Raw genomic sequence first — 22,416 nt, 5'->3', positions numbered from 1 at the left:
TACCCTGGAAAGTAAACACATGCCCGTTAGGGCTGAGGGGCAAGGCCAGGACCCAGTGTGGCGGGGTTGGTCTAGCTGATGTGGTAGCCAAAGGGCACTCAGCCACATGGGCTGCATAAGTCTGAGGCAAGCTACGAGAACTCTCAACTTAGTGTCTTCATCTGTAAATAGAGATGATGACGGATGCTCCTCCCAACACTGCTGTGAGGATCAAATGAGCAAATAATCCAGGTACGGTGTTCAGCCCAGTGCCTGGATGGCACATGGAAAGCATAGAGTAAAACATTGAGATCATCACCACAACCATCAGCGCCACCACCACCATCACCATGACCATTACCATCACCAACACCATCATCACCACCACCATCTTCACGACCATGACTGTGACCATCACCACCACCATCACCACAACCACCATGACCATGACCGTTACCATCACCATCGCCATGACCACCACCATGACCATCATCGCCATCAGCATCAGCATCTTCATCGCCATCACCATCAGGTACCTTCTTCCCTTAGCCTCTGCCCCCACCATGCCTTCTCCCCACCACATCTATTTGTTTGAATCTTCCTCATCCTTCAGCTCAGATCACCTCCAAACCAGAAGGGACACTTCTGCCTGTGAAGGTTACACATTCTTTGGACACCCAGTTTTGCCTGCATGATTGTGCAAAGGTGTGGTTTGGAAAACACACAGCCTTAGATCTGATGGCCCTACATGCCTATAATAGGGCTGCAGAAAATTACAGCATTATTATTATCCCACAGCACCTGAGTCTTCCATTCTGCCTTTGATTACCCATCTGCTGCCCAGAAGTCTGTGAGCTCCTTGGGGCCAGGACAGATCTGATCACTCCTGCCTGCTGACAACATGCTGCAGAGGCCCCTGGGGAAAGGTCTGAGGCTGTTTGCGTCTGAGCTAGAAAATGATCTGATGCAGGCCAGGCACGTGTGAGGCCCAGAGGCCTTGGCCCAACTCAGACAGAGGTTCAGGAGACCAGGAGACAGCTCTGCAGGAAAACACATCAGTACCCGTGCCCCAGGGGGCCAGCTTCCTGGCAGAGAGGGATAGGAGAGGGAGGCCTTCGGCAGTGAAATACAGGTTCAAAAGGAGCAAACTGGCGAAATCAGGCCCTGGGAGGGAGCCTGAAGTCTAATGAGGCAAGCGTGCAGTGGCACGCCAAGGTGTGGGCATGGGCAGTCAGGAGTGGAGTGCCACCCTGTCGACTGTCCCACAAGGCGAAGTGGACCTCCCCCACCACTCCCACGGCATGGACACAGCAGGGGTCCCAGCTCCCCAGGACAGAAGCCAGAAGGCCATGTCTGTATGTGTGTGTGCTGGGGCCGCAGAGTGAACTGCCCACTAGGAGCCTCTCAGGCATGCAGGCAGCCCTCCACATTTATTAAGCACCTAATGTGTGCCAGGCCGTAGGGATGTAAGTGACAAGACAGGACCACCAGCCTGAAGGAACTCACAGTGTGCCTACCAAATCTGAGGGCTCCTCCCTGTCACAGTCAATGTCCTTCCTCCAGAAAGCCCCCTGCGCATCTCCTGAAGGCTTCCAGGCTCGAGGCAGAGTTGCAGGGCCCCAAGGAAGGAAAATTCGCTCCCAAGTTTTGCCAGATTTTGCGTTCATCTTCCTATTATTAAACATTCCAGCAATAAATGACAGCCAGTGTGTGGATGTAGAGGGCATGTTAGAAACGAGCTGTTTCCCTCCAGCAGAGAGACCAGGGGGGCAGCAACCAGGCCAAAGAGGGGAGCCCCCTCCCTCACCCACTGACCTTCATGGATGTGGCCGAAGACATGCAGCCGTGGCTGGACACGCCTCTGCACTGTGTTAAGAAGCTCCACGCAGCCCACCCGCTGCATCTTCTTGGGGACCCAGTCCAGAAAACCTGTGCAGGGGACAACAGGAGGGCAATGACGGATCCAGGCAGGCCCAGCCCCTGGCCCCCAGGCAGCAGCTCTGGCAACCTTGGAGACACGGGGGGTCCTGGACCCACGGGCCTGGGCATATCTCTGCCCCATGCCCCCAGCCGGCTCTCGCAACCCTGCCCTCCTCCCTCAGCCCTCTGGCATGGACACCTGGCTCTTCCCATACCGGCTGGAGCCTGGCAGCCTCGGCTGCCTCCCCTGCAGGGCCACACAGACAGCTATGCCTGTAAGAGCCTAGAGTGGACCAGGCATGCAGGTGGGGGGGTGGTTCTTGATAACTGCTCCAAGTGGCCTCAAAGGTGGCATCCACCCATTGCAGAGATAAGCACGCTGACCCCTGCTTGGGCCAGGTGAGGCCCAAGGGCACCTCCAGTGGCTGGCAGCAGAGCAGAACCCAGGAGCAACATTTCCACGTCTGAGACTTTCTAAGCAAACATCACCAAATCATGAAAATGAACTTCATTCAAATGCAGCATCGCTCGCACGGCCCACGTCTGGGTCGGCTCACACCGCCAGCAGCCCGGAGCGGCCCCATATGGCGGCTGCTTATTGTCCTCACATGGCTACACAAACGAAGCATAATTGATTACCCCACGCAAGCAACCAGGGTTGCCTAGACCCTCTCTGCGTGGGCAAAGCCAGCTTCTACAACCACGGGGAGCAGGAGGGGCCTCCAATGAAGAGCCAGGCAGGCTGCAGAGCTGCTGACCCCAGAGGTGGGAGAGATGGAGGGAGATAGACAGACAGACAGACAGAGAGGGAGAGACAGGAGGAAGTTGGGGAGGAGGAAGGAGAGAAGGGAGGCCGAAGCAGGTGGGGAGTAGGCTTGGGGCAGACACCACCTGGGGTTCCGTCCCAGGCTCTGCTACCTGCCTGCTCTGTGCCCTTGGGCAGGTCACTGGCCTCTCTGTGCCCCATTCAACAGTTGGCCCCACAATCAGGCTGGGCTGGGGCTGAGCACACGGGCATTGCCCGAACATGAGCCTGTTTTGTGTGTGAAGTGGGCCTGGGGGGGGCATCCAGAGAACAGGAACCCGAAAGATGCTGTTCGGAGAAATTGATGGAGGGTGGTAAGGTGGTAAGGAAGAGGGCAGGGAGAGGGACAGAACCACTGCCGGGAGCCTCACTGTAAATGACCGAGGACACGGGGCACCCAAGGGAAGCCACCCCTGGTCAGGAGGCTTCGGGCAGGGCTCACAGGGCTGGTCGCGACCCTTCTGTGCCCGACTCCCCCCCACTGCATGGTGGGGCCCCAGGACTCAGGGCTCCCTCTGTTTGTGAATGGGGGTAAGAAAGCCTTCCTTGCAGCACTCTGCCAAGGCAGAGGTGCTGAGGGCTGCCCGAGGGCATCAGCTGGGCACCTGGCACACAGTAGGTTTCAGGGCAGCTTCTTCCTGAGCAGGTTTCTGAGCCAATGACCCTCAAGCTATGCTCACCTCACCCAGAAGCCCTCACTTGCGTGAGCGTGTTCCTGCCCCGCCACGGGCAGCCTCAGGCCCACAGAGCAAGCACCAAATGGGGTCAGGGGTCAGCCCCGGGCCCAGTACCACCCGTTGGGCCCTAAACACTGAGGGGCAAAGGCAGGTTCGGTGGAGGCAGTGGGGGTAGGAAAAGGCTGGTCTGCAGGGAGGCTGAACTTCAGTCCAAGGCTGCAGGAGCCATGAAGAGCTGTAGGGGGACAGCGTAGCATGGTGTCGCCTCAGAGGCGCTCCCCTCCTGGACCAGAAGGGGCGAGATTCGAGTCTGGGGGCCAGTAAGGACATCATAGTGGTCATCAAAGACACACAGACATTGCCTGGGCCGAGGTGGGCATGGTGATGCCGAGGAGCCCAAGGGCACAGACACATGGGCCGAGGTGGGCATGGCAATGCCGAGGAGCGGGAAGGCAGGGACACATGGGCTGAGGTGGGCATGGCGATGCAGAGGAGCCGGAGGGCAGGGACACTTGGGCTGAGGTGGGTGTGGCGATGCAGAGGAGCCCGAGGGCAGGGACACAGTTTAGAGGTAGACTCGAAGGGGGGTGTGCAGCTGGGCAGGAAGTGGGTGTGAGGAAAGGGGGCGACTGAGACAGCCCCGACATGGGGCGGCCAGCAGGGGCCCAAGCGGCAGTTAGCAGCTAATGGAGAGACCAGGCGAGTGATGACATCAGCTGGGACCAAGCTGACGGTGGCAGTGGGGTGGGGAGGGACGTTGGAGGTGGAATACGCAGGTCCCAGGGCCTGTTGGGAGGGCTGTGGGCGAGGCCCTCCAGACATCCAGTGGGACGAGGTGTGCATGGGACAGAGCCCAGAGAATGGCCTTGGCAGGACCCACATCTGGAGAGCCAGGGGCCCGGCCTGCCGCCTGACCTCCCTGAGCTCCAGCATGCCACTTGTTTGAGATGGCCAATGATGCTGACCTCCCCACAGGGCTGAGAGGGGTCCACACGGTGACAAGTGAAACCCCCAGCACATAGTAGGTGCTCAGGAAATAAGGGGGACAATGGGGCAACTTGCCCCGAATGCCCCAGCAAGTTGGACCCAGAACAGAGCCCATCCGGGGCCCTTCTCAGCAGGCCAGGCTGACCTCAGTGCACAGGCCCAACCGGCCCCCAGCACCCACACCCCCTGACCTGGCCCAGCATGCGCTGGCCTGCCAGGGACCATGGCAGCTGACTCACCCAGCGGCGGTCCATGGGTTATCAGGACGTCTATGCCCTCGGGAATGAGGTTCCATTTCTCAAGCAGCGCTTGGCCTCGTGGGAGGTTAAAGCCCCAGCCATAGAACCAGGGCTGCCTGTGGACGAAGAGCGGACGGTCGAGGGACGGCCCCGTCAGCATGGACCGGGCCAGGTGCCTGTCAAGGGCTGTCGCCAGCATTCTCTTTCCCTTTCCTCTTACTTAACCACAGTTTCTGGTTTTCTATGATGAACAAATACTATTTACATAATTTTAAAACAGGAAAGTTAGAAAAAAAATTAGTTTCTGCCAAAGATCTTTCTTGCTCCAAGCCCGTCTAAGGAAATCCAGAGAGAACATTCTCACCTGTCCCCACCTGGGGAAGGGCTCCTCCGCTCCCTCCCACAGCCCAGGCAGCTGGAGACCCAGGGCAGGAAGTGGGCTCCCAGTGGAGGACACTCAGCCCCGAAGCTGCAGCCGGGACCCCCACTGGGCTGAGTCCCTCCCCGGCTCCAGGGCCAGAGCCAGATGGACTGGGCCGCTTAACAGAACCCCAAACTGCTGCCCGCAGACCTCACCCAATCAATGCCGTCACTCCCCAGAGCTGGTTCTGGGGTGAACCTGCATGCTTTCAAATGGGGGAATCCTAGGCGTTTCTTCCAGTCATGAGAGAAGAGGACATTGCCATCCCCGTGTATAAACCAGAGAGCTTCTTGACTTGGGAGCTGTCACCAGCTATGAAGCCGTCCCAGAGGGAGGTGGCTGGAGCACAGGCCAGGGCAAGCAGCTCCATCAGTCGGTGCCAGACAGCCACCTCGCACGGCACTCAGTCCCACAGGCTGAGGGAAGGCCAGGTGAACTGGCCTCAGGACTGCAGCCACCACCTCCCGGCTGAAAACTATCCCCACATTTGAAAGAGAGCCCCCAGGTTGTGCGCACGACAACCTACTAAAAGTGGGCAGAACATGCCAGGCCACCACCTCCCAAGCCCCTAAGAGCCTCTGTCTGGGCCTTAAGGAGGAGGGCTGTGGTCCTGCCATGTTCTTGTAGGGGGAGGTGGGGGGTTCCCCAACACCAGCCATTAGCAGGCTCCAGGGGAACCACCTGTAAGGGGCCTGGGGGTCTGCACTCTAGCCTGTGAGGGAAGACACAGGTGGTGGGAGCAGGCACGGGGGGCCCCAACCACAGGAAGGGCTCACCAAGGGAGGAGACCGGGTGGCTGGGGCTGGGGGATGGCAGCTGCATGGGTGGCACTGGGGACAGTCCCTCAGAAGGCACCACATACCCCAGGCACACCCACACAGGCCTGCCCTTGCATGCCTGCAGAAAGCTGAGAGTTCTCAGAAAAACACACGGCCCTCCCCACCCCCCACCACACACACACACACACACACACACCACACACACACACACACACACACACACACACACAACACACACACACACACACACACAACACACACACACACAACACACACACACACACACACACAACACACACACACACACACACACACACACACACCCTCTGGGTTAGGATGGGTTCACCTCTTACTACCTGGGTGATCTTGGGAAACTTCTCTGTATGCTTCAATTCCCCCATCTGTAAAATGGGGGTAATAATACCACCTGCCTCAACAGGGCTGTTAAAAGGATTAAATCAGTTAATTCATGTAAACTGATTAAAACGGTGCCTGGTTCAATGCACTGCAGCTGCCATCACCCCTGTCACCATCCCCACCACCATCCCCACCATCTCCATCCCCATCCCCACCCCCACCATCCCCATTCCCCAGCCCCATCCCCATCCTCATCCCCACCCCCACATCCCCACCCCCACATCCCCGCCCCCACCATCACCCCTCTTGAAACCCACCCATGAAGCCTGGATGAAAGACCTTTGGTCTGGGCAGAGTTTTTCGGACCGCGTATTGGTAAGTCACAACAGCATTAAAACAAAAGAGGAACAGAAAACAGCAGAGTAGATCCCAACAAGGAGAGGACACTTCAGTTAAGTGTATTTATATTTAAATAGACACCCACATATGGGTGCACTGAGTCACAGTGTAAAATGCTTTTCCTACCACAGTTCTTGGTCAGAAACAGTTGACAGTCCTGCTCTAGAGGCAAGAAGCCAAGGCTGCTCCCACCGGAAACAGCTGAACTCGCAGCTCTGCAGTTTCTGAAGCCCCGGGACCCCCAGGCCTACTCAGAGCCCGCGCTTGGCCCACCCAGGGCAGGGTCTCTGCAGGGAAGGCCGCAGCCGCCGGGAAGCCGCTCATAGGGCCGAGCCAAGCGGTGCCCCCAGCAGCGCAGAGCCCCAGCAGCCTGCAGGAAAAGGAGGGATGCGTTTCTGGTGCCGCCTTCCAAACACAGGATCCAGTTTTCAAAATCTAATCAAATATTTACAAGATGGGACAAGGCCTCTTCATCAGTATGTTGAAAAGGCATGTGGTTTCCCATGAGCCACAGCAAGGGGTGGCTTTTGAAAGACACTTAGAAAGCTTTCAGAGACCCCACAGAACCCCAGGAGCTCCCACCTGCCCACCTCACCCAGCACTAATGAGCCTCCACTGGGGGTGGCATTTTCCCCACAGATCCGCCCGCCTGGTGCTTGAAAACTCATCACCTCTAGTCCTGGGAAGCTGGAACCCACCCTGCCCCCAGGGATGCCAGAAAGGCTGCTCAAAGGCACCGAGGTTGGCATCAGACACCCTGGTTCAGAGCCCAGGCTGGTCACTACACCTCGTCCACACTGGCTCCTACCCCACAGGACATGATGCCTGGGCCCCCAGGCCTTACCCCCGAGGCTGGAGTCCTTCTCGACTCAGTCAGCTGGAAGCTGTGCCCCGCTGGCTGGGCAGAGAGGAAGGAAAGGAGGGGTGGGGGAGGCTTAGGAGGGTTAAACTGCACTTGCCCTATGAGGATGGCTTCTGAATACCCAGCAGCTCTGTCCGTGCAGAAGGTGAGGGTCTAGCTTTTATTGAAATTTGGGGGGAAGCAAAAAGACTCAAATCATGCATCAAAACGTCCAGAGGAGACACTCCCTGGCTGGATGGCCTGCTGGCTGGGACCCACTCTGCAGGGTGACCTCGCCTCCTGGAGGCCTTGGAGCAGCCCCTAGGGCCTGGAAAGCCCGCAGCCTCTCCTGTGCGCGGCCTATTCAGGGTTTCTGTAGTGGGAGGAGAAGACAAGGGGGTGGCCCTGGTCCTTCCTCAAGGTGAAGCCGGCCTAGATGACCCCAGCATTATGCATATGGTCACTTGGCCCTCTCCATGCCCAGCATGGCCCTTGGAGCCACCTGGGGGCAGCCATGGCCTGAGACCCGTGAACACCCCATGCGAGGCCGGGAGCAACGGGGCCCCATCTCCAGGGCAACCTGGCGCCTGGACCAGGTGCCCTCGCCACCTGAGGATGCTGCCCACCACTGGGACGCGCCCGGACCCCGAGGAGACTGGAGGGATCCGAATTCTGACTGAGCGGTGGGAGGCAGCTTTATAGCCTGAATTTCTGTCTTTCTGTTCTAAAGTAACCATTGGAATAATTTTCTTACAGAATGATAGTTGCCATGACAACCAGAGCAAATTTTCCTTTTCTGAAACAGATGTCTCATTTAGTTGAAAATTAGAATGTGAACAAACCCATGGGAAAAATTAATTCAAGCTTTACCAGAGCGCTGACTACACTGTAAGTGCTCAGAGGTTAACCCCTTGACAGCTTTTTGGTGCGCTTATGGTAACCTTCGAATCCAGTCTAATTAAGCCCGCTTAGCCAATATAAATGACCTCCTCGTGGCCAATCATTAAACAGTTTCCCCCTGAAGCGTGAATCCATCTCCCTAACAGCAGATGGGAGGGGCCATACTTGTCTGTGGGAAACGCTGAAGCACAGCCCGCCCTGCGCTGTTTATCGTCTTCCCAGGTAGGTGCTCAGGCCCCTGCGGTGCGTGGGGGGGGTCCTTCCATTAGCCAGGCCCACAGCCACCCCATTTCCTGGGGGCACTGGGCGTGGGGGTGTAGAAGCCTGGGGTGCCCCTGGGTGGGGCTGGGCCCAGGGGTGCACCCAGGCCAGGGAGTGAGCCCAGGAGGGCAGTGGGGGAGGGGGCACTCCTGCGATAGGACGCCCAGGTGGCTTGGAGGAGGACACCACTCGGGCCCAGCCCCGAGGCCCTCTACGAGCGCCCGGCCCTCACACCCTCTCCAGGGCAGAAGCTGCCATCACCACCCCACCTTACAGGTGCCGGAACCAAGGTGCAGAGAGGTACACAGACAGGCCAGGGTTCCCTGGTGACCACGTGACATGGCCAGGGCTCAAACCCAGACAGCAGGTTCTGGGGCCTGTGCCCTCTGCTTCCACCCCTGCATTATGGAAACAGGACCAGGAATCCCGCCTCCCCTTCCTTAGCAAACCCTGCTTTCCCAGGCATTTTCACATCTTAGCCCAATTAATCTCAGGACAAAGCTGTTGGGGGGGCCCCATTTTAGAGATGAGGCAGTGATGGCACAGAGAGGTCAAGCAGTGTGTCTGAGGACACACAGGCGGCAAGAGGAACCTGGGCCAGGGTTCCTGGCCCCTGCACCATGTAACCAAGGAGCAGCTGGCATAAAGGGAACCCTGCTGGTGTGGCCGGGCCACAGGTTCCATCTCTTCGATGGTAACCGCCTGCCCCTCTGAGCAGCTCCCGAATGTCCCCTGCCAGGTCCAAGCTCCACCCTCTGGTCTGTGCCCCACCCCTCATCTGTCCCCCCGTGTGATTCCAAAGCCTGCTTTGGCTCCCCAGTGCCTACAGGACAGCCCAGCCCTCATGCCTGGCATGCAGGTCCCTTGGGCTCTGCCCCAGCCCAGCTTTTTGGATCCACTGCTCAGACTTCCTGCCGAATCACCGCCCTGACACAACAGTCCTCTTCCGTTTCCTGGGCCCAGGCCAGCCTCTCCTCCAGGCTTTAGCTCACGCCGTACCAGCCATCTAAAATGCCCTTCCGAGCCTCCGCTTGGAGTCCAAGGGACTGGGTCATCTCCATCCCCCGAGCACAGGTGTCCCTTCCTGCAGTGACAGCCCCCTTGCCGGCTCCTTCCGGCAGGCCCAGGTCAAATCGTCCCCCAGTCCCTCCAGCCCAAACACATGGATGCGCCCAGGTGGGCCGCAGGCAGATTTGCTCAAGGTGGGCACCAATGAATGAATGGCTGATGGACCATAGAATGAACCGGCAGGCACTCTACCTGGCAGGCAGGCAGGGGAAAGGACTAAGCATTCAACTCTCTGCACCCTTCCGATGGGAGCCCTCGCCAGAACCCCCGGCAGCACAGCCCAAGACCCACAGGCCAAGAACAGGAACTCTCACACCTGCTCTCTCACCCGCCCATGACCTTCCCAGGTGAAACCAAGGGTCCACTTCACAGACGAGGCCGCAGAGGCAAAGCCAGGCCCGGGGTGCTCACACGCTTGCTGCCTCCCAACTCCCCACCCCTAGGAAACCCCAGCCTCCCCAGGCAACTCGTCCCCTGGCTGGGGCAATGGAGGGTGGCTGCCTGCCAGGTAGAAGGCGCAGCCTCTTCCACACGGGTGTTCGCTCACTAATTAAGCCCACTTAGCCAGTATAAATGACCTTGTGGCCAGTCATTAAATGGTTTCCCCCAGTGTGAACCCAGGTTCCTAACAGGGTGGGCAGGTGACCCCTCCCCTCAGCCCCTCACTCCACAGGGGTGGGAGCTGTGGTCTGTGCAGGCCATTGACCTCCCCCCTCCCTGCCCCCCTCCACAGCAGCCCCTGAGCGCTTGGGCAGGCGTGACTGGGCCGCGCCCCTCCCCCTCCAGGCCTGACCCTGACGGCTTGTCCTTCCCACCCCAGCAGCCCCCTTCCCCAAAGGCCAGGCTTTCCTGGGCCCCTCTCAGAGACAGCTGACACTGAGAGCATCTCAGGAGAGATGACATTAATCACTGCCCCCAAGTGCCTCCCGGACTCTCAGCGTCCCAGCGAGGCTGTATTCCCGTCTCCAGCAGGGGAAAGCGAGGCTGAGGCCAGTGATGCGCCAGGGTTCCTGGATCGAGAACTGACCCCCTCTCCCCACAGGCGGTCCTCCAACTCCTGGGGATGCTCCTCAGGGCCACCCCCACTGCCAGGCCCGTGAGCCCAGGGCTGCCTGCAAGGGGCAGGGCCACACGGAGAGCCGGCCGTCCCCGAGGACTGTCAGTCACACACCTTGCCCGGCCATACAACAGTTATGGCAAGTCGGCAACAGGATAAGTAGAACCAGGAACAGAGTCCTTTGTCATTCCTAATTAACTTCCCTGCACCCTTCCAAGGTGGACAGCCACCCAGCTTCTGTTTCGCTGGGACTCTGCTGCTGAGAAGGCGGATGATTCATTTCAAACATCAATCTCACGTAGAGCAGCGTGCGTATGTGTGCTGAGGGGCCTCCATAAGGAAAACAACATCGGGAAATCAAGAGAGACAAGGATAGGAAAGAGGCGAGAGAAATCCAAGTGTGTACGTGAGCAGGGAGGGGGTGTGAGATGCCCATGTGGGTGTGAGGTTGTGTGTGCCTGTGTGTGGGCGTGTGGGCACGTGTGTGTAAAGGCAACACAGCGCGGGGCCAGAGACTGAGGAATTTCTTCCCGACTTCAGAATTTGTCAACTGCCTGTCGTGTGTAAGAAGGTGGAGGAAGGAGAAAGGACACGAGCAGCAATGGGACCGCTGGTGGGGGACACTGGCAAGTGCCTGAGGGACCCCACGCCTGGCCCTCGCCGGCTGGCTACCAAGCCCCGCTTGTCACTGTCATAGGGCCCAGGGGGCACCGACGCTTAGGCGCGGTCTCCGTCAGTCTGGACGCAGGCTTCGCGGCTTCCCCTGAACAGACCCAGGCCAGCCACTCCTGACCTGACTTGGGCTCCAAATGGGGAGGAAGGGCAATGGCCCCATGGTCCCTTGCTGCCCCAGCCGGGCTCTGGGCCTCCTCACTCCCTGGCCCTCACATGGCCCGGGGAGGGGAGAACCCAGGCCTGACTTAACGGACGCAGGACGCGGGGCGGAGGAGGCAGAGTCACTACCCAGCCAGAACCCAGGGCCCCCGCGGCCAGCCCGTCTGGGTTCTGCAGCTGCCAGAGGGGCAGTGCCAGGAGCAGGCCAGGATGCAGCAGCCGAGGAGGCTGCTCACCAGGCTGGTCAGGGCTGGCCGCCCCCAGAGTTGACCAAGGCCACCACCTGGGCTGGAAGCCTTGCCCTACCCCTCTGTACAACGGGGGTGAGAATAAGCCTGCCCCGTGTGTTGCTGGGCCTGTCAGGCAGGGCAGTCTGCAGCAGCTCTCGGGGAGGGTGCTGAGTGCAGGGTCTAAGGTACTGAAGGGGGGGCACGCCTGTGCCTCTCTCGCCTGATCAGAGGAAGGCTACGGCCTCTGCTAAAACCACCTAGAAATGTGAGATAAAACGGAGCAGACACAGCCTTAGATGCGCTCGCACTGCAGCCCTGAACCAGGCACGAGAGAGGAAGCCTCCGCCTCAAAGGGGGGTAGCTGGGCCTGCAGCCCCCACCCCGTGAAGTTGGCCCCCGGAGGGCAGCAGGGAAGGAGATCCAGGAAGGCTGCCCGCTGGCCTCAGGGAGGCAGGAAGCCTCCACCAGAGAGAGGAAGACGGCCGGCCCCTGAGCGGGGTGATCCTCAAGCGGCCGAGTCTGTGGGGCCCGGGCACCCCGAGCCAAGATGTGAAAGTAAAGCTGTCCCTGGCTTTGCACACCCACAGACCAAGGCAGCACATCCTCCCTGAGGGGCACCCCCAAACCTGGCTACACTCCCAAACCAAGCATCCCCATATTTGCCCAGATGTTGCTCACAGAGCATGAGCATGCAGCCCGAATTACAAGCACCCAAACCCTCAGAGAGGTGCTGGAGGGAAACTAAAAAGTAGGTGACATTTTTTGTTTTTTTCATTAAAAAGATCTTGAGAGAGAGAGCAAAGTTTTCCAGGCCAGGTGCTTGGAGCTGAGTCCCAGACGCACCCACTCCTGACGCAGAGCCAGGAAGAAGGCCCGCGGGCGAGGCAGCACAGAGCAGGGTGGGGGTAGGGTCAAGCCGGGCTCACCCAGCTTCCCGGAAAGGGTGGCGGCCTTGAGGTGGGGGTGTGTGGCCGAGGAGCGAGGGCATCACGGCAAAGCTGGCCTGGCTGTGGTGGCCCACCAGCACCTGGCCAAGGCTGGCACTGTGTCGTCATCTCACAGAGAGCCCAGGTTCTGACCCAAGATCCCACAGCTGGCCCTGCCCACCGGGATGCGTGCAGGACACTCCGACACCTCTGCCTGGCCCAAGCTGAGAGCCCAATGCCGCCCAGACGCCCCACTACGGCCGGCAGCCACTTCTCAAAGTTTAATGTCTCAGCAGGTTTACATTTCTTCTTTCAAAATACCAGAAGTAATTAGAGCAGATGGAATAGCTGCATGCCAATTTCATTGGCTCCCTCCCTTCTTTTTTTTTTAATCAAGGCCGTTTTCAGTTAAATGAGAATAAAAAATGTGTCCAAAACCCACAAATGAATACGGTATGTATACGGGATTTTTTTTTAACCCTTAGGATTTTGTGCAGCAGAGTCCTTCCTCTTCAGTGCCCAGTTCCCAGCCCTTCCTCTAAGCCACTGTTGTGAGGGCTCAGTGCCAACTCTGTGCCCAAGAGGGGCAGCAAGGGCTTCCCTATGCCCGAGGGAGTCGCAGTGCCCTGGGAGAGTGTCAGCACAAACGGTGGTCCTAACAGGACTCTCTTCTCCCCTTGCTGTACAGACCAGGGGATGTGGCAACTGAGCCTCAGCTGGGTTCTGGGAGGGGGTGGGATCCAGGGACAGGGACACTGGGCCTTCAGCCTGGGGGTGATGGGCAGTGGGGTAAGCCGGGAGGCGGTACGGTGAGAGGCCAGCCCCAAGGAGGAGGGAGAAGCCTACAGGGCAAGGACGTGGGGCCTGGGGGAGGGGAAAAGCAGACGCTGGAAGACCAGGCCGGGCCTGATTTAGCTCGGTCCCCACAGCCCGGCATCTGTCCATCTGTCTCTCACCCATCCACCCATTCAACAAATACTGTTATGATGAGCCAGATACTGTACTAGGCACTGGAGCGATTCTCATGGAAGGAAAGACACATGAAAGAAATGGATTTCCTGAGTGATTAGCACAGTGTAGTTGAGCTAAGTGGACTGAAGGAGCAGGGGAGAGCCCAGACACAGACCCGGTGTGTGAGCAAAGGTGGCAGAGACACTTCCTTTACATGGCACATGATGCCAAGTGGGTGTCCAGGTGGACATACCCAAAATGGGATCCCTACCTCACACCATCAACACACCCGATGCCTGGGGGTCTAACAGCTAAGCATAAAAGGCAAACAGCAAAGCTTCTGGAAGAAATATGGAAACATCTTCCTGACTCGGGGAAGGGAAGATTTCTTAAACTGAACACGAAAAGCACTCACACGAATACATTTGACTACACCAAAATTAAGAACTTCTGGTCATCCGAAGGTACAGGCAAGAGAGAGGTAAGGCAGGTCAAGAGGAGACAGTTTCTTGTAACATCACAGTTGACAAAGGTTCATGTTCAGAATTCATACAGAATCTCTACAGACTAACAAGAAAACAGACAACCCAGTCATTTCTCAAAGTGGGCAAAAGACTTGAGCACTTCACGAAAGAAGAGATCAAGTGGCTAATAAAAGATTCGCAGCCTCACCCATCATCAAGGGAATGCAAATGAAAAGCACCCTGAAACGCCAGCACCCACCCACCAGAACGGATACAATTTACAAGTCCTACAATGCCAGGTGTTGACAAGGATGTAAGGCAAGATAAGGCTGGTGGGGGAAGAAATTGGCATAATCACTTTGAAAAACCATTTAGCAGTTCTACTGAATAACTGAGAGGTCTATAACCTGACCCTTCCATTCCTGTGTGTGTGTGTGTGTGTGTGTGTGTGTGTGTGTGTGTGTGTGTGTGTGTTACGGACAAGAATGTTCATAGCGATATTACTTATAACAACCCCAAAGCAAGGGTGGTCAGGTTTGGGCAGAGTGGATAAATAATTGTGGTACAGTCATACCATGAAATCCTACACAGCAATGAGAGAAGAACCAGTTATAACTGACATGGTGATAGGGAAGGACCTTAAAAATATAATATTGAGCATAAAAAGCAGATGCAATACAACATATACAGTATGAGTCTACTTTCATTAAGTTCAAAGATCAGGCAGAACCCAAGTATCTCAGGATGCGGGTGGCCAAGTGAAATACAGCAGGCCCCATTAAATTTGCACTTCAGATCAATGAAAAATAATTTTTAATATAAACACCAAATATGGGACACACTCATACTAAAGATTATTTTCTCTCTGTCTCACCGACTCCTGCTGGATGGGGTTAATAATGGGGCCCCATCAGAACAGGGCCACTGCAAGGGCGGAATGGGAACAGACAAGCCAGCACGGCACTGTCCTCATACCAACGGCAGCCCGGTCACATCGCTGCCCTCCCAAGCCTGGTCCCAACAGGACTCCCCCAGAGAGCATTCCCGGGCATCCCTCTGTGGGGGGATCATCAGCTGCAGGCAGAGGAACTGTGGTGCCCGAAGCAGGCAGGGGCTGGGGAGGATCTGGGCCCAAGCACAGTGGGTCTCGACTGCATGCCCTGTGTGATGGGCAGCTCACGGCTCAGTAAAGCCACATCATCTCTATTTGGGGCTCCTGCCTGTGAGTCTTCCTTCCCATACTGATAAGAACTCGCCTCATGGCACCGCCTCCTGTGTCCCTGCTCTGTCTTTGAGGGCCACACAGACCAGGTCTGCCCTTCGGCCTGGGCCAGCCTTGCCCACATGCCCCAGATGCCGTTGATATCACATCACTCATGGCTAGTGGGTTATTCAAACCTTGATCCCCTCCTACTGGCATGATTATGCTTCTAAAGCAAGAATGTCGCCTGTCTTCCACATGTTAGCCAATATGTTAAGGGCAGGGAAGAGAAAAGGAAAACCCGAACATCTGAATTTAATAATAATCACAGTCGGCTTTGCTGCCCTCCCCTCCTAATGAGCTGCCATATGCCCCAGTGACCTGTGCCAGGGCGGGGTGGGGGGTGTGGGCGCTGAGCACACCTGCCTGAACCTCCATGGCTGGGGGGTTGCACAACTAACCCCCATGCCAGGTAGAACTGGCAGCCAGGCCAGGAGGTTCTCTGCCTGTGAACACCTTCCTAGGGGCTGGTTAATGCCACTTGCCCTTGTGTGGCTTCTCCTGGGGATGCCACGGAGAGGACCCTGGCTGTGCAGCAGGCCCTTGCACAGATGGGAGACAGAGGCTCGGAGAGAGTGAGTCACGGGTCAGACAGGGAGGAAGAGGCTGAGCAGCGGACACCTGCCAGGTGTGTCGCCAGGGGAGCCAGCCTGCCTGTACGAGCACTGTCTCCCTTCCAGGCCTTGCGTGTGACACGCCAGGTCCCCAGGTCCCCAGGGGCTGATGACGCAGGACTACAGGCAGAGGGAGCTGTGACCCCTTAAGAGCTGCGAGCACAGAGCAACGGCCCCAGGCAGCGCTGCCTGGCTGCCCCACCGCTGCCTCTGCTCTCCGGGCCGGCCCAGGCCTGGAAGCCACACTCAGCCCCCAGAACGCCCACAGCCCCTCCGGCCTGCTGGCCTCCGCCTGTCACACCCTCCCTGGTGCCCCGCAGCTGTCGTGTCTCTCAGCCTCTGGCTCTCCCATGGCCCAGCTCCCAGGGCTTCTCTTCCACAGCCCTTAGTGAACCAAGGAATTAGGGGGCTGACGTGTCTCCTGTGGGATGTCAACACCAGGAAGGCAGGGGCCGCGTCTGCCCGGCTCATGGCATGATCCCAGGATCTAGATCAGTGCCTGGAACACAACAGAGTCCTGACGAATGAATTAACCCATTAGCGGGAGGCCATGAGAACTTCATTTCGATCCCTTGACCTCGCGGGGCCTGGGAGGCCTGTGTGCGACAGAAGGCTCTTGGGAGAGCCCAGGACCTGGCGGCATCTGTTGTTCCAGACCCAGCGCCCAACAGGTGCTCACACAGGAACAACAAATAGCTTCCTTTCCAGAGCAGGAGGAGCCCGGACGAGTCTGCAGAACCACTCACTTTGTGGCCCTGGGCAAGCCACAGCCTCACCTGGGCCTCTGCTTGCCCTCCCATAAAATGAGGCGGTTGCAGGCCTTGCCCTGCCTCAGGGGCTGTCGAGGTATCAGCTGGAACAGAGGGGCCCCCCAGCAGCATCCATGGCCAACTTTCAGGGCCTCGCGCTGGGCCAGGCCTTCATCCGCACCGCACGACCCCTCGCAGCAGGAAGATCATCTCCACTATTCAAGGGGACCAGAGAGGCGAGGACACTTGCCCAAAGTCACTCAGCTGAAACAGGTGGTACCCCCATTTGAACATCCCTTCACTCACCACCCAACTGCTGGGCCCTGCCGTTGCTGCGACTTTCGGGGGCCTTCCCAGGAACACAGGTGCCACAGAAGCAAATGCAAGCAACTAGCTCACATTGTGGGAAACTTAGTGACACTTGTCCAGCTAATAAGTCTCAACTCCTGCCTCCTGCCTCCCGCTCCCAGGCCCAGATGGGGCCTGAGAAATGCCAGGGTGGTGACTGGAAATCAGCTCACAGCCTGCGTGTGGGGTGGAGACGAGGCGCTGTTTAGCCCTCAGCATCACAGGCTGTGAAGCGACATCCAGGAGGAGTCTGGCGGGCCTGGGATGTAACGGGCTCTCCCCCTGCCTCCACTGCCTATGGAAACCTCCGTTCAGATACACCTTCCCCAGGAAGCTCTCCTGCATCTCACCGAGCTCTCCTCAGATCTTGCAGCCCCACCCATTCCCACAGTCTATGCTGGGCTCAGCTGGGCATGGGGCAGTGGGTGTGCCCCCGGCTCAGACGACAGCAAAGGATGTCGAGAAAGCACTCAGGCCAAAGGGAAGCATTCAAAGGAAAAATTCAGAAATGTCCAGGCTGGAAGCCACAAAAGCCCAAGGCAGGGACCCCTGGTGGCTCAAGCCTGGAGCAGTTGGACAACAGCCAGACCAGCTGCCGGCCTCACGTGGGCCTCGGCACACCAGCCCTCAGCCTCCAGCTGGTGGAGGGGACCGCACGGCTGGCCCAGCAGTCTCACCCTTCATTCCCCCGGAGCCTGCAGAGCCAGCCGACAGAGGGGTTCTTCACCCAGCTGAGGGGTGCCCGGAGTCACTCCAGGGGGATGTGGTGGGGCATGGAGATCCCTGCAAGCCCCCATTCCCTGCTGTCTGCCACCTGTACCCTGGGCTCCGTATCCTGGGCTCCTGCCAAGGCCGTGTCGGAAGGCCAGCCTCTGCAGCAACTAACAGGACTGATGGCTCCCGGGGAGCTTCCTGGTGCAGGCACCGTGCTCAGCTGGACCCTCCTGACGCCTGGGCGGCCACCCTCCGGAGGAGGCACTGTCCCTCCCATTTTTCAGGAGAGGAAGCTGAAGCCCAGAGAAGTTAAGTGATTCACACAGGGTCACATAGCCCGTAAGAAATGAGGCCAAGATTTGAGTCCAGGCAATTTGGTTCCAAAGTCATGCCACTGACTTCTACAGAATGTAACTTTTTTTTTAAAAAAAGGGCTGCATATGTGTGAGGGCATGTGGGGAGAGAGGGTGTTGAAAACCACTGGGCGATGTGATTCCCCACCTGGGTACCTACAGACCTTCACTCCAACCCTGCCGGCCCCCCCTTTGTGCCTTACGTGCCAGGCTCTCCTCTGCTCGCACTGCCCCTCCTCCTGGAATGCCCTTCTTCTGATTTTCTGCCTGACCAGACTTCTCCTGCTCTGGGCTCCAGCGGCCTGCCGGGCAGACTCAGCCACCTCCTCACCACCTGGTGCCTTGGGGTCCTTGGCACCAGCTTGTCACATCCTTGGGTGCCCCACCCATCCTTGTCTGGGACATCACAGGCTGCAGGGAGGGGTCATCAGACCCTGTAATTGTAAGGGCCAGGCAGATGACAGCAGGCACCTCCTCTGCCCCATGAGGGTGCCTTGGCAGGATGGGACCAGGTCGTAAACCCACCCGCAGCCTCCTGCCCCCAGTGCTCACCATGTGGCATTAAGCAGGGCAGCCAGGGATTTCCCAGACACACCATGTGGATAGCAGCTCTCCCTGAAACCCCCATAAAGTCCCCATGGGCCCCCAACTTACCTCTCAACCTCCCTACATGCACTGCTCTGGCTGATGGCCCGGCTTGAGGCCTGTGATGCCCTTTTCTTCCCTAATGGTTCAGGTCACCCCACCACCTCCAGGAAGCCTTCTGGGATCAAGCCACACTTTCAGGCCACTGTGCTTTCCCCCCCTGTTTCTGGTACCCTCCTGACCCTGCCAGCACTTGACACACTGTGGCTATTGCCAAGTGGGCCTCAAAGGGCCAGTTGGTCTGTCCACCTATAGAATAGGGACAATAAGTCAGTCCTCACAGGGCTGAGCAAGGATCAGAGACAATGCTTATGGAGACTTCAGCCCAGGGACCAGCTTAATGAAATTTCTTGGGAATGATCTGCTGCCGCCATCATCACCATCTTAACCGTCACCACCATGAGCACCAACACCACCTCCATCATCATCACTGTCACCTCCTCTCAATCATCACCATCAACACCACCTCCACCATCATCATCGTCGTCCAATCACCACCACCACTACCATCATCCCCACCCCATCTTCATCATCACCTTCACCATCACCATCCTCACCCTCATCACCATCACAACACCATCATCACACCTCATCACCATCAGCATCACCACCCTCATCACCCTCATCATCACCATCACCCTCATCACCACCCTCATCACCCTCATCATCACTATCACCATCGCCATCACCACCACCACCAACATCATCTTCACCCTATCATCACCATCGTCCTCACCTTCACCATCACCATCATCACACCTCATCACCCTCACCACCCTCATCATCACCACCCTCATCACCATCACCCTCATCACCCTCATCACCCTCATCACCCTCATCACCCTCATCACCCTCATCTTCACCCTCATCACCATCACCCTCATCACCCTCACCATCACTATCACCATCGCCATCACCGCCATCACCACCACCATCACCATCGTCCTCACCTTCACCATCACCATCATCACACCTCATCACCATCACCGTCACCACCCTCATCACCCTCATCACCCTCATCACCCTCATCACCCTCATCACCATCACCATCACCACCCTCATCACCCTCATCACCCTCATCATCACCATCACCACCCTCATCACCCTCATCACCATCACCATCACCACCCTCATCACCCTCATCACCCTCATCACCATCACCCTCATCACCCTCATCACCCTCATCATCACCATCACCATCGCCATCACCATCATCAGCATTATCATCACTATCCCATCACCGCCATCACCACCACCACCACCATCATCACCATCATCGTCACCCCATCATCACCATCGTCCTCACCATCGCCATCGCCATTGTTGTCCCTGTCATCATCACCGGAGCTTCATGGACCCACTGACCATCACACTGACCGTCATGAGCTATTCTCACCTTGCGCCCCACCCAGCCAGGTGAGCCCAGGGGTGAGGCCTGATCATTCAAAATGCCCAAAAAGGAATAAGGGCTCCAGGTATACCTGTGATCTGAACAACTGTCCCCAGCACCGTGAATCAGGCCTTCGGCCTTTCGTGAAAATCCCAACTGCCTTTCCTCAGTCTGGCTGATCACCGCCTGCCCAGCTTTGCACCTTCTGTGCACTGGGGAGATAGGAGACCCCTAGCATACAGCGTAATGGCTGAAAGCAGGGTTCCTGGAACCACAATGCCAGGAATTAATCACAGCTCTGCCCCTTCCGAGCTGTGTGACCTTTAGTAGGGTCCTCACCCTCTTGGTGTCTGTTTCCTCATCTAGAAAGTGGGGATATTTGTATCTATCTGTATGTGAAATAGTACGGCATAGGGGACACAGCTAGCTGACAGCACTATATGCCAGTTAGAGGGAAATCCAGGCTGAGAGAGTGACAGTGACCTGCCTAAGGTCACACAGCAGGCGAGGGGAGAGCTGAGATGCAGTTCTAGGTCTGTGTCCACGCTCCTGCTGCTGCTCCCAGGCCTACCACCCTCTGCTCACCCGGCCTCAGCCCCCCAGCTCCGACCGGTGGGTCAGGACGGTGCTGGTGCACTCACCACGGCGAGCCGTAGACCCGGAAGCCGCGCACGGTGACCTCCGAGTCCTGCAGGTAGATGCAGCTGGTGAGCAGAGACTGCACATTCTCATAGTTCTCCGGCTTCAGCTTCGACACGGATGGGAAGTAGTAGAAGTCCTGCTTGATGAGGTCGGCCATGAACTCCTGGTCGAAGGTCAGCTCGTGGTTGCCGGCAATCACAATTTTGTACTCGTAGGGTAGGCTGCCTGCAGGGCGGACATGGACAGACACAGTGCACCGCCGCTGGCCTTCCAGAGGCCACTACGCATGCAGGGACGAGGGCAGGCAACAGCCCCAGATACCGCTGAGAGCTGCCCCTGCTCCCCGGCCGGTGCCCTGAGAAGCGGCAGAGGCCCAGGCCCTGTCCTTGCAGCCTGCCTGCCTGGGCCTCAGCGAGGGGACAGGCTGCCAGCCTGGGGCCAGTGGGAGGAGGCTGGCCAGGCTCCTCCAGGCCTCTGAGCTACAGAGGGCTTGGCCTCTTCCTCAGGACTTCCTGCCTCCATTGCCACTTTTCCACTGGAAGGAGACCTTGCCCTGGACGCCCAGCCCTAGCCATCCTCAGCCTCACTGTCCCAGGCTCCTCACCACCTGGAGCCCCTGACCTGTTAGCTTCGATGTTCCAACAGAAATTGCAAGTTCTTTGCAGAGCCCAGGTCAGTAAAGAGCACAGTGCCCGGCCCCTCTGCCATGCAATTCAAAGTCAAAAGGAAGTCTGAGTAGAATCAAAACAAACCGCCGATGCGCACCGTACACTGACAACAGGGCCGTTGTAGCTCTGCTGCATGCTCACGTCCTTCCATGCTGGCCTCCCTCCCCTCTCTCTGGGGCCCGACCTGACCTCGCAGATGCCCGAGCAGGCGTGTACACTGCCTCCAGGGTGACGTAGCCATGGGCTGTGCTCCAGGACAGCCGCCCACAGCTACCATGGCCCTTCCTCCCCAGCGAACTGCCACCTACCCCTGTCCTCACTGCTACCCTAGAGCCAGCCTGGCCCCAGCTTAGGCCCTAACTCCCTACCTCCCACCAGCCTCAGCTGCTGAGCCCCCCAGGCCTGGAGAAAGGGTCGTGATGATACCTGTGGGCTCTGGTTGGGGTGCAAAATGCAATGTTGAAGATGAACCTGAGCCCCAAGGCATTCTCCCAGCCCCCCCTACCCGCCCGGGTGGGGAGTGCCTGGTGGGTCAGGCAAGCACCACAGGGCACGTGAGGATGCCAGCCCAGCCAGTGGCCTTGGGAAGACAGATGTCCAGGCAGGAAAAGGGTGACACTCCAAAGCCATTTCACAAAGTGACCCAGGTCACTGAACAGAACTTCTACATGACTTGACTTCTGGTTTTTGAAGGAGCCGGTACAAGGGACACCAAACGGTGCCAAATGTCTGCTTCTGCAAGAAAATCATTCTCTTCTCCTGAAATCCTCAGCACAGTGACCAGCTGGCACAGTCCCAGGGGTCCCTGCAGTGTACATGTATGAGGCCTACTGGGCACAGACACCAAGTCCATCATGTGCCTCGTGCACATGTGGAAACAGAGGCCCATGAAGCCGGGTGTAATGTGCCAGAGGACGCACAGCCAGGGGGTGACAGA

General features: G+C 57.9%; 1 protein-coding gene across 3 annotated transcripts in view; it reads right to left on the bottom strand.

Annotated features, from left to right (window-relative positions):
- The window catches only part of MPPED1 (metallophosphoesterase domain containing 1), a 69,363-nt gene that overhangs the window by 2,273 nt on the left and 44,674 nt on the right, over positions 1 to 22,416 (bottom strand). For all 3 annotated transcript variants that reach the window (XM_073213994.1, XM_037006818.2, XM_073213993.1), the window contains exons 4-7: positions 20,811 to 21,036; positions 4,608 to 4,723; positions 1,795 to 1,908; positions 1 to 4 (exon numbers count right to left, since the gene is read on the bottom strand). The exon at positions 1 to 4 is cut by the window's left edge and continues 2,273 nt beyond it. In XM_073213994.1, coding sequence (XP_073070095.1) covers positions 1 to 4; positions 1,795 to 1,908; positions 4,608 to 4,723; positions 20,811 to 21,036 — 460 coding nt within the window. The remainder of the gene's footprint in view (positions 5 to 1,794; positions 1,909 to 4,607; positions 4,724 to 20,810; positions 21,037 to 22,416) is intronic.

This window comes from Manis javanica, chromosome 10, assembly GCF_040802235.1.
Source record: "Manis javanica isolate MJ-LG chromosome 10, MJ_LKY, whole genome shotgun sequence".
NCBI lineage: Eukaryota > Metazoa > Chordata > Mammalia > Pholidota > Manidae > Manis > Manis javanica.
This window is presented reverse-complemented; position numbering and strand designations above follow the sequence as displayed.